Below are 13,011 nucleotides of genomic sequence, written 5' to 3'. Positions count from 1 at the left end.
GGTATAATCCTTATGGTTTGGTCTGCTTAAAGACATTTTTCCCTGTACTTATTTTGCCGTTGCTGGGTCCCCATCACAATACTTACCGCTACCTAAAAACTAGTGTAAATGTTTTTCTTTGTTTTATATCACGTGTGATCACATCGTTTATATTCATTTCTTTTATATAGAAGAGAATACGACTTGGAGGACTGGATGTGTGTTTTTGTACATGATTAAGCTATACTGTTGGGCCCAAGTGTTCCATTCCTATGTCCATTGCTAAACAGGTTGTCCAGTCTCTTGTTCTGTGCCATTTAGAAAACTGTCCAATCATATGGTCGTCTGCATCAAAAAAAGACCTTCATAAGCTTCAAGTGGCACAAAATAGGGCAGCGAGGACTGTCCTTCAGTGCTCTTTTAAGACTAACGTGGCCCTGATGCATGCAAGCCTCTCTTGGCTCACAGTTGATGACAAAATCAAACTGCGATTAACTGTAACAATATGGAATGCAGTATTTACGAAACAGCCACAGTTTCTCTCTGAGCAGCTTGTTTTTGTTGGAAGTGGACACTTATATCTCACCAGGCAGGCACTAGGTGGTGACATAAAACTTCCGCTTCCCAGGACAAATTCTTTGAAACGCACATCACTTTATAGAGCAATATCTATCTGGAATCGACTCTCTGTATCATCACGCAGAGTTCAGAACAAATACAAATTTAAGAGGACAGTAACCCAAGAACTGTTGCAAATGACCTTGTGAAAGCTGGAAGTTTTCATGTTCTTTCACCTGGTAATATTTTAAATGTAATTGGAATGTTTGAACTTTCTTGATTGTAATTTGTGTTGTTACTGTTCTGTGTAATTTTATGCTGTGAATATTTTAAAGAGGACCCCAGGAAGACTAGCTGCCATTAAATGGGCCGCTAATGGGGATCCTAATAAAAACAATAAACAACAACAATAAGTGTTATCATTTATATTTTTAAAACATTAAATACTTTGTTGATATATTTCATCGTGCGGTTATGGATAAAATAAGAAACTTTGTGTTTGATGTGAAATAAATTATGGTTCAGCTAAAATATAAGCGCAAGCCAAGAGGAATAAGTTGCATTATGTTTATTAAAAGTAACTATGAAAAAAAAGTGTTTACTTTTAAAATGTTTGCAAACCCTCTCTTTCACACAGTAATCCGATCCACAGATTTCTTCAAACAGATGTAGCTACTGTGAGAAGTAATTTGGATCCTCTGCAAAAATGACATGAATGGGTGTGAGACACAGACGACCAGCTCAAATAGAGCTGTATTTTATATACAGCCAATACATGTATGGTCACTTTTACATATAAGAAGTTCAAATGGTCTGTTGTGTAACGCGAGCTCATGAAGCACGCACGGGGAGATCTGCAATGAGAGCAATGCTGAGGAGAGCCTATGAGAGCCTCACGCACGCAGACTTTTATTTTTCACCCTAGACTGTAAAAAGGTGAGGGATTTAATGATTAAATGATAGGAATTTCATTTGTAGTATTATTACTATTATTTTTTATCATCATTTTATTATTTTAAATATATATATTTATACTTTATAATTGGTACTCATTTTATAGTTGTTGTTGTTGTACGGTTTTCTCGGGGCCCTAGTCAGGTCTTCCATCGCCTCTTTGTCCCCTTCCCTCTCAGGAGTTTTAGGTGAGTGTATCGCGTCCATGTCTATGTATTTCAAAGCTCAGATGATCCGCAGATATGATGGGGAAGCCCTATTTATCTTTGCTGAATGCAACCTGACACCCTGCGATACAACACGGATGTGGGGCTAGACCGTAAAATCGCCGAAACATTCTTCAAAGCTTCATTCCTCACCCAACACCGGACGGTCACGCACAGCTACTGTATTTCCTTCACCCTAATGATGAACACCACCGGATGGTCACGCAAACAGGCTATAATTCTCTAACCGGATGACATCAAACACCGGATGGTCACGCAACAACCCATAAAACCCTCAGAAGTTAATCCCGCACCTGGTAAGTGTATCGTAAATTTGCTGCAACAACCATAAACCTGTCAGAAGTTAATCCCGCACCTGGTAAGCGTCTCGTAAATCCTCTCAACAACCCATAAACCTATCATCCGTTGACATTGCACCTGCTCAATCCAGCAAAACAAGGTCAGTAGAGTTCACAAGGTCAAGATCAAACACAAGGTCATGCTCTACGTGGGTGGGCACCGTGGGAAAGGGGTGTGGGGGGGGGGGGGTCAAAAGGTCAAAGCCATCAATATTTCATGACAGGCGGTAGTCCATTATCACTACTGACAGGGGGTGTGACAGTGATTAATAAAATTGCTCCAATACTTGAACACTGATGTCACGATACTGTGCTGGGAGGAACGACGGAAACGTAGATCAAAGGAACAGAGTTTATTAAAGTTCAAAGACACAGGGTAAGCCACACAAGGAAATAGGGAAGACAGACGTATTTTACGATAGAGACCCAACAGAGACAGAATGCACAGACTTTGATTTTAATTTATGGGGTAATTGGGGAACACGGGTGCACAGAATGACTAACTGGACTAAAGGAAAGGAACGCAACCAAAAAAGGGCACACAGAAACAAAAACAGGTCCATATTCCTGGCATATCATCCCCCTTCTGGAAGGCGCATTCTTGCACTGATGGAACAACAGGAGGAGGAGAATGGACATCCAGGAGGAAAATGATTAACAGAGTCCAAGATGGAGATGACGGAGGGAGGAGCCTTCCTCTATATGTCCTCGTCTCTCCTTCCCTTTCTCAGGGAACAAGGGTTGTAGTTGTAACCCGAAACGGTGATGTTAAAAATGCTAACAATGTCCTTTAATGTGCTTCAACCAAAATCTGCACCTTCTGTGAGATCTCTTTTCAATTCATGATACAAATGTGAAGTTTTTACATTGTAAACAGAGCAAACACATCCATATTATTCCTTACTCTTTTATGCATTACCGTGTCAACAAGCTATATTGTGTTGGACTGAGCTTAAAGTGTACTATGGACAAAACATAATGCTTTAAATTTGAATGAGAAGGTTCCATTCTATACATTTTGTTTTAAATTCACTCTACACTAAGGGGATCTGTTGGGCTTCTCTCTATTATGAATTTTCATGTGCCTTTCAAGGCTTCCTTTTAGACTAAAACTTTTCCCACACTGTTTGCATGTGTGAGGCTTCTCTCCAGTATGAACAAACATGTGCCTTTTAAGGGCTCCTTTTTCAATGAAACTCTTTCCACACAGTTTGCATGAGTAAGGCTTCTCTCCAGTGTGAATCGTCATGTGTCAGTTAAGGCTTCCTTTTTCATTGAAACTCTTTTCACACCACTGGCAGGTAAAAGGGCTCTCCATGGTGTGAGTTTTCTGGTGGACTTTAAGGTTTCCACTTTGAGCGAAACTCTTTCCACATTGAGAGCATGTGTAAGGCTTCTCTCCAGTGTGAATTATCATGTGTCTGTTAAGGCTTCCTTTTGAAGTGAAAATCTTTCCACACTGTTGGCAGGTAAAAGGGCTCTCCATGGTGTGAATTTTTTGGTGGACTTCAAGGTTTCCACTTAGAGTGAAACTCTTTCTACACTGTTTGGATGTGTAAGGCTTCTCTCCAGTGTGAAGTCTTATGTGTCTGTTAAGGCATCCTTTTAGGATGAAACTCTTTCCACACTGTTGGCAGGTAAGAGGCTTCTCTCCAATGTGAATCATCATGTGTCTGTTAAGGTGTCCTTTTAGGATGAAACTCTTTCCACACTGTTGGCAAGTGTACGGCTTCTCTCCAGTGTGAATACTCATATGCGTTTTAAGGCTTCCTTTTTGAGTGAAATTTTTTCCACACTGAACGCAAGAAAAATAACTCCTAGTTCCTGTAGTTTGAGCTCTTTTTTGTTTAGAAGTCTTTTCAGTCTGTAAGGAACAAAAAACCTGATCTTTCTCTTCAGATTCATTCAGATCTTCTCTCTCCTCTTTCAGCACTGTTAGGTCTAAGGTGGAAAAAAAGGAATAAAAGTTAACCCCAGTTTAGTGGCACAAAACAATTAACATCAAAACATGTAGATATGTAAAGCATGTATTCTAGAGCCTATACCAGGGTGTCCAAACCTGATCCTTCTCAGCCAGTACTGTAACAGTCACTGTCTGTCACAGGTTTTGTCAGAGTCTTCTGTTTGACATGTTCATACTTGCCACTAGAGGGAAACGTGTAGCTCAATCTGTACTAGCTAAAACAGGAAGTAGTAGAGTAAGTGATAGGTTCTGTTTGTTCTTACTGTGTTTTTTCTTAATTGAGTTTAATTAGTTATTCTGTGTTCTCTCTTGTAGAGGATGGTTAATGGCGTAGTTCTTGCTCAAATACTGTGACTACCACCGATGGACAATTGTACTGCTGAAGCCAATTATTTGGCATATATCTGAGGGTCCTTGGTGCAGACTGGACATTCAAGTTTAGGACATCAGCTTGTCATTTTCTCATATGCAGATAGGATTGGTTACTTTCGCTTCAAGGACTGCTTATGATCTCAACCTGTTTTGGACTCTGTGGACCATATCCATTCTTCTCACACATGTACTTATATGCACGGTAAATTTGTGGAATTGTATTTGAATGTAGGTGTTTTGCACTATTTGAAGAGTTGTGTCTGACCAATATATTGATTGAAAACATGCAGAAAGAAACATCAATGTTGTGTTTGGATGTATTTATTTGGCAATTTACCTCTTTCACATAAGACCAGTTTGATATTTGCAAAGAAGATGATTCCCCCTTTTTAAATTCTCGTAGCCTGACCAGTGCAAAGTAACTGGGAACGTTACAGTACTCTACAGAGATTAGGCTGGCCATTATACAATTAATAATAAAAAAAATCTAGGAAATTTAATGACAGAGTTTAGGATCTACATATATCTATACACAGACTGATCTTAATGTTTCTGTACCATTTTTGTCTCCTATAGGGAATAAAATGCAACAAATTTAGAGAGAGACAAGGAAAAACTTCTTTCGTAATAAACAAATAATATTTAAACAATGTAAAACAGAAAAAAAATCTTAAATGGCTACAACAATATATATCACCCTTTCTCGTTTCGTTTGATCTCTTTAAACTAATCTTTGCCGCTTTTTTGATAATTCTTTAAGTAAACATTTGCCGGTTTGGTGATTAAATAAACTCCCCCTTTAGACGTCCCCTTGAACTACACGCGACGCATCCTGTGTGTGTGTGATACCTGCGCTGCCAGTTGTCCGCACAACGAAGCGCTGCACTTTTGCTCGGTTTCATTAAGGGTGGGTGAAAAATGGATTCTCCGATGCATCGCAATCCTCTTTTCAACGAGCTTGTGTTTTTTCCCGCATATGGCACGTGTGCTTGCTAGAGACACGGCGGGCTTCATTGCACAGAGTTTGCACTATGAGACATGTGCGGATTGTTTGACAGTGTGTGCATCCACCCGTAGTGTTTTACTTTAGATATGCCTTCATTTCTGCCGGTTGTAATGCAGTACTAGTACTATTAAATGCACAAAACTCACGCACTGACAGACTTTCACTTTCTCTTTGTGTTTGTTCATCCTAAAAAGCTCAATTGCAGATGCGGTTAAATGCACTTGCATTTTCTAATACTTTTATATGAAACTTGTTTAAAGAGCAGGACAAAACATCTGATATATCGAAATAGATCTGTGCATTCATTGAAGCCTGTTAAAGCAGCCACTGTCATATGTTACTGTCTATTGTTTTAAAAAGTAGCCTGCTTATATATAAAAAAAATAAATAAAGTGAATTCTGCACGAATTAAATTTAATATAAAATCTAATTAAATTGAACCTTAATTTTAAGATGGCAGTACTGACATACAGAGATTACAAATGTAAACAAAAAGCATAGAAACTGCTATTTTACATATTGTTAAAATGTAAAGATTTATTTTCTTAACATTAATGAACTATAAAATAACTTTAATGATCAATATATAATTCATATTAATATTTTTATTAATTTACAAAGTATGAATGAATGAATGAATGAATGATGCATTTATATAGCGCTTTCATTGTGTATTGCCGTACACCCAAAGCGCTTAACAATCATATAGGGGATCTCTCCTCAACCATCACCAGTGTGCAGCATCCACTTGGATGATGCGTCGGCAGCCAAAGTACAACGGCGCCAGTGCGCTCACCACACACCAGCTACAGGTGGAGCCAATTCAATGAATGGGGATTATTAGGAGGCCATGATTGACTAGGGCCAGTGGAGGGAATTTGGCCAGGACACCAGGGTTACACCCCTACTCTTTTACGAGAAGTGCCATGGGATTTTTAATGACCACAGAGAGTCAGGACCTCGGTTTAACGTCTCATCCGAAGGACGGTGCCTTTTACAGTATAGTGTCCCCGTCACTATACTGGGGCATTAGGACCCACATAGACCACAGGGTGAGCACCCCCTGCTGGCCTCACTAACACCTCTTCCAACAGCAACCTAGTTTTCCCAGGAGGTCTCCCATCCAGGTACTGACCAGGCTCAGCCCTGCTTAGCTTCAGTGGGCAACTGGTCTTGGGCTGCAGGGTGAAAGTATGGTTTTGTACTTTTTAAAAAACTAATAGAGCACTATTTTAGTTTCCTTTCAGTATCCATTTTCAAAAACTATCGGTTAATTAATCGGTATCGGCCAGTGTGGTCCAACCTAGCTATCGGTATCGGTAAAAACCAATATCGGTCGACCTCTAGTTTTTTTTACCCTCTGTGTCGTAAAAGTAACAACATATTTTATTCATAATTTTTGTTTTATGCACTTAATAGTATTGAACGCAAAAATCGAAAATCGCATCGCAATATTTGCGATATAATAAACTGCGTCTTGTGTTATCTTTGATTAATATTTAAAGTTGTTTGATGACCTGAAATATTAAAGTGTAACAAACTTTAAAAAATTTTAATAATCAGGAAGGGGGCCAACACTTTTTCACACCACTGTAAAACAGACAAGAGTCCAACACAATCATAAAAACTTAACTCTCATACTTTGTTAAAAGCCAACGAGTAAAAATGAGTTTTAAGACTAGGTCCCCCGGTTTGTAACCTCATGTGAGGAAGAAACAAAAGTAAATGCTCAGTGGATCTAAATGCTCTTGTTGGAGTGTATAGCTGTATTAAGTCAGAATATGCTAGTCCATTTAGTGATTTAAACAATAAAACCAAAATCAATTAAAATCCATTATAACATGAACAGGAAACCAATGGAGAGGTGCCAGAATTGGTGTAATATGTTCTCATTTGTGTTCCTGTCAACATACCAGCAGCAGCATTCTGTACCAACTGCAAATGTGTGAGAGAAGCCTGGTTAATATCTAAACATATGTATAACTTTTTCTAAGTCACTTAAAGATAGAAAAGACTTCACTTTGGATAATTTCCTCAACTGAAAACAACTAGCTTTAATTACTGAATTAACCTGTATACCCAGTTTTCACTCCATAATAACACCCACATTTTTAACATTGGGCTTCACATATAATCTTAAAACACCAAGATCCAACTGAGAAGAGTCACAAGCACCTCTAGATCCAAATACCACAACTTTTCTTTTCTTCATTAAACTTTAAAAAAGATTTCAACCAGGCTTAAATTTCTTGAAAACAGTCCAACAATGGTCCTTTCGACCTTGCATCTTTCCTTTTCAAAGGCAGATAAAGCTGAGAATCATCTACATAAAAATGAAACGAGATGCCAGACTTCCTACAGATGGACCCTACAGGAAGCAAATATATAGAGAACAGAACAGGCCCAAGAATGGACCTTGAGGAACTCCACATGAGAATGACGCTGAAGAGGACACCATTCCTACGCAGTACCCTTAAAACCAATGCAATTTTCTAATTGAGAAACCAAGATATTGTGGTCTACAGTGTCAAATGCCGCTGTAAGATCTAAAAGCAAGAGGAAAGCATAATTACCAAAGGCAGTAGCTAATAACAGGTCAGTAAAAACTTTTACAAGGATTTAAAACCTGACTGGAGCACTTCCTGAACCCCATGTAAATATAGAAAAGACAGCAGTTGTATTAATACAACCTTCTCTAACACTTTGGGAAGAAATGGCAGTTTTGATACAGGTCCAAATTTGCCTTTTTAATCAATGGTTCCACTATTGCATGTTTCAAATTCTGTGGTGCAACACCTGAGGTGAGACTGCTATTTATAATTCTCTAAATATTTAGTGTGAAATAAAAGTGTGAAGGGACAATGTCCATACAGTAAGAAGATGGTTTCATCTTACCAATAATAACTCCTAAAAAATAAAGAGACACAGGCTCAATCTGGTTAAAACTTTTTAACCAGATTGAGCCTGTGGTTTTATAACAGCTGTATCTTCTATCTCTAGTTTTTAAAACACTAAATTTAAATAGAAATAATAGAAACCAGACTACATTTTAACTGGGAAGAGGAACAGACATTTACTCATTTGAGCTAATAATTAGGACTGTATCAGTCAGCTTACATTTGATTTACATTTACTTCCAAGATAATAATGCACTTACAATACGGTTAATAATAATACATGTCACAGTTAATGTCCAACAACACATATTTTAGCTAAATGTATGTTTTCCTCAGAATACCTGAGGAAAACAACATCTCAAATGTATTTAACAGTATAAAATATATTTGCCATGGTGGATCAATCGATCTATAATCGACATTAAGGACTGCTTTAAGAACAAGCGTGCACTAGGGTTGTGACGATGAGGAAATTTCCCCACCGGTTAATCGGCACGTGACAACACCGGTAATACCGGTATCACCGTGGGGGTGGGGGTTTGCTCTTTTTTCTGCTTTTAAATAGCTTATAAATGCGTGCGTATTATAGCCTACTTTCACTTTCAGTTTTGCGGGAATTGGCAATTCGGCGTCAATTGTTTTAATGGACGACAACGAAACTACAAAAAAAAAAAAAAAAACTTTGAACCCAAAATATTGCCAAACAGGTGCTTTTGGACACTAAATCGTCCGCCATTCTCTTTCTGTAAATTCGACTCCTCGCACAGATAATTAACACGGCCAATTCACCATCAGCAATCACACTCCGTATCCAAGCACTACAAGAGAATCCCTTTAAATAGCCAAGCAGTCTTACCTTCATCATCTCTTGTTTTCAGCATCCCTCTCCCTGGGCAGGGGGAGTGCCCCGTGCTCGGCCAAACATGCTTAACTTTTACGCTTTTTATTATATGTAAGCGCAAACTCCTCACGTGATAAATGAAATATGACGCATTAATTATATTGCATGCTCTCGTCTTAAGTAAATTATTTAAAATAATATTTTCCATTCAAATCAAATAAATATTTAATAAAAAAACGAATACTTTAAAAAAAATGGGTGGAAAAGTGATGTCACCGGTGTTGCGTCTTAAAACCAGTAACCGTCTATTGTGGCAAGCCTAGCGTGCACATCAAATTATCTTGACTCACTGAACCTGGGTCAAATGAGTGAGATTGTATATAATGAAATGGTCATTTATGGTACCACTTTAACCCCAATAGATTTGTTTGATTATTTCAGGTCACGTTTTGGACTTTAATTCCAGCTTTTCTGAGCGTCTTTTTTGAAACAGCCCCCAGAGCTTGACATTAAGACTTGATATGCGCTTGTCCTTTAGACAGCTAAATCAATCATCCATTTGAAGAAAAAAGTAAAAAGTTATATGTAATAATAAATAAAAAAATAATTTGTTGTTCAAGTTATTTATTTACAAGCAATATTCTCATTACAATTTCATCAGCTTTAACATAAAAAAAGCATGTGGTATCTGTGGTATTTATCACATTAAATTGATGGATGTAATTTTGTATCCGGATTAATTTAGATGTAGCTTTAGTGTCCACTGGCTGTTTTATTTGCTTATCAAACACTTTAAATGACTAAATGTAGTCAGCATGCAGTAACTAAATGTGATAACTTACATTTCAAGGTTTGTGCAAATAACTTTCACATAAATAATTTTCTTAGATACTTTTGCATAATTAGCCTTGTGCTAGAAATCAATGGTTTTAATATTAGAAGCAGATATTGGGTTTAATGTTACAGAAAAATATATCATTTTTTTAGGCTAATTCCATATTATTGTTACAACTTAAATGCATGATCTCATAATGCATTGAAAACCAATGGTCAGTGTGAATGCAGGATATTGAAGGAAGCGTTAGTATTTGTCATGTGATCTCAACACTTCTGTCAAATGTCTTAACATTTCTACACTCGTGTGGCATTTCTGTAGTGAATTCAGCTTTGAGAATGAAAACCAACCTGTTTGTTCCTCAGTATCTTCATGTTTGACTCTAAATGTTTCTTCAATCTTCATGTCTTCACTCTCCTCTTTAATAAACGCCATCTTTCTTTGTTCCTCAGTATCTTCATGTTTGACTCTAAATGTTTCTTCAATCTTCATGTCTTCAGTCTCCTCTTTAATAAACGCCATCTTTCTTTGTTCCTCAGTTTCTTCATGTTTCAATGTTTCTTCAATCTTCATGTCTTCAGTCTCCTCTTTAATAAACGCCATCTTTCTTTGTTCCTCAGTTTCTTCATGTTTCAATGTTTCTTCAATCTTCATGTCTTCACTCTCCTCTTTAATAAACGCCATCTTTATAATAGTGTGTCACGTGGATCTCTGTTGATTCTCCAGGAGTTTTTCCTGTGTTTGTACACTTTGTCCTGTTTAAGATGAGAATAATAAAAATAAAAATAAATCAATGAAAACTAAATCTCTGGGTGCGTCTCAATCAGCTCCTAGTTCAGTAGTGCATTAGTAAGACAGTCAGAGAGTTAATAGACTTCTTTATAAAATGTATAAAATATAAAAAATTACCAAGAAGGTTCATATTTAGGTAGGTTATTTTTGATTTGCATGTCATATCTAATATATTACACTCTCCTGAAATCATTCTCGGTTGTGATTCACTCGTTTGTGTTTGTTGTTGTAGTTTGTAGTCCGCGTGCCGCTGAATCGAATCACTGAATCATTTCACAAATGATTTGATTCAAATGATTCGGATTCTGAGTCTCTCACTTCTTATCATCACACGATTGATTCACGATATGGAGAGAAAAATGAGATGCACATTCTCTGTTACTAACGTCTTAAGTAACAGCAAATAAAGCATTACAACGTTAGATTTAATAGTTATGATTTATTTTACATAGCTTGTAAAAACGCTTTAATTGATGCAACAATATCCATTGGTTTAAAAACTTTAAAACCACAAACCTTTCTGTAGGTGAATCACAACAGATGAGGAGCGCGCAGCTTTATGACGTCACGTCACCAGAGCAAAATAAAAGTCCCATTGGTGCACTTCTTCTTCTTCTTCTTCTTGTTTGAAGGCGACCAATTCCTTAGGAGCATTGTCGCCACCTATCATTGGTGCACTGCTCTCTAAAATCACAAATATATCATAGAAATGTTGTATATAGAATATAATTCCGTACTCATATGATGATGCTTTTCTAAAGTTATTAACTTCGTGAATGTATTATTCTCTTTTTTAATGTACATTTATAACACTTTGTTTTATGTTGATGTACCATTAAGTTCACATAAAACTAGTTAATGCTGCTGTGTAACTGTTACAAAGGTTTTAGTGGTAATGTTATTGTAAGCTTTTATGTAAGCAATTTTGTTTTAAATAAAAAATTTTGTAGTGTAAAGGAATTGATTATTACCTTTTCATTTTCGTTAATTGGCAAAAAAAAAAAATAGGCCAACACATTCAGTTCCCTCCATATCTTCTTTTATTAACAGTGAAACGTTTGGATAATAAATACAAGACACAATAAACTGTTTATTAGAAACTTTAACTAGAAGTACATCTATCAGAAAAAATGCCATGTTGTATTAGTTTTATGATTTTAGTGAAGTTAAATGTTTAAAGAACAAAATACCTTTAACACACCTGCAGGAAAATGAAGATCAGGAGACTTGTTTGAGCTGGTCCTGTGTGTCGCTGCAGTCATCCAGACTGACTAAAGCACTCAATCACTGGAGTTTATTCAGATTTCAGGAGGCCGTTCTTACAGATGAAGACAAAGCTCTCAGATCACAAGCTTAAACACAGTATTCAAGGGATGTGATCAGTTCTATACTGTACTCTAACTATAGCACTAATGATCACAGAGATCAGCGAAAGACATTCACACACAACTCAAGTGTTCATTAGCATTAACAATCACAACAATTAAAGAGGCAGGAACATCGAGAGCATCACAGATTTGTTTTCACACACACCTGAAGCAAAAGAGATTCATTTAAAATTGAACATTTACCTTTTTCCTGAATTTCCTAGGCAATAATTTCATTTCAACCAATATAATTGTGTCTTTAACAGTAATGACTGTCACACCTATGGACTGTCCTTGTGTTTGTTTTTGTTTCCATGTTCTCCTTGTCCTTGTTTTCCCTGATGTTTTCTAATGCCTATATTTGGTTTTCCTGTTCCTGTTTCCATTGATTTCAGGAGTGTCTTGTCTTTCATTCATTTAGTTGAGTATTTAATATTGTTCTGTTTGTGGTTTTCTCCTCCGATGTCTTACGTCCTTCAAGTGAATGTCTTCCTGTTTTACTCCTGAGTTGTGTTTTAGTTTGTCCGTTAAAGACTGTTTTAAGTTCACTCCTGCGTTTCCTCGTCTCCTCGTTTCCCGCTCCGTAGATTGATACAATGAAATGATAATAAATAATAAATATCCAATCATACATTTGCCTTAACAAATTGCTTAATGTACCTGTGTTAAAAAGTAAATATTTCTTATTTGAAAGTACAAATATTGATTATATAAACCTAATTCTTCAAGTTTCTTTATAAAGGAAAATGAATGTCTTTATTTATACCTAAACTTAGTCAACTGTGAGTATACATAGTACTTCATTACTATTCATGAAAAATATGAATGGAAGTTATTTAGATTTGAGCATGTTTATTAAATCTTGATATTCTACATTATTTG

The 13,011-nt window shown here is 36.7% G+C and overlaps 1 protein-coding gene across 1 annotated transcript; it reads right to left on the bottom strand.

Annotated features, from left to right (window-relative positions):
• Positions 1-2,116: 2,116 nt before the first annotated feature.
• Positions 2,117-10,719, bottom strand: LOC141321149 (uncharacterized). The gene is made up of 3 exons (XM_073833356.1): positions 10,321-10,719; positions 3,619-3,997; positions 2,117-2,135 (listed from the first exon to the last, which is right to left on the bottom strand). The coding sequence occupies exons 1-3, from the start codon at positions 10,652-10,654 to the stop codon at positions 2,117-2,119; spliced, it is 732 nt and encodes a 243-aa protein (XP_073689457.1). The 5' UTR covers positions 10,655-10,719.
• Positions 10,720-13,011: the final 2,292 nt, after the last annotated feature.

Source organism: Garra rufa, chromosome 1 (assembly GCF_049309525.1).
Source record: "Garra rufa chromosome 1, GarRuf1.0, whole genome shotgun sequence".
Taxonomy (NCBI): domain Eukaryota; kingdom Metazoa; phylum Chordata; class Actinopteri; order Cypriniformes; family Cyprinidae; genus Garra; species Garra rufa.
This window is presented reverse-complemented; position numbering and strand designations above follow the sequence as displayed.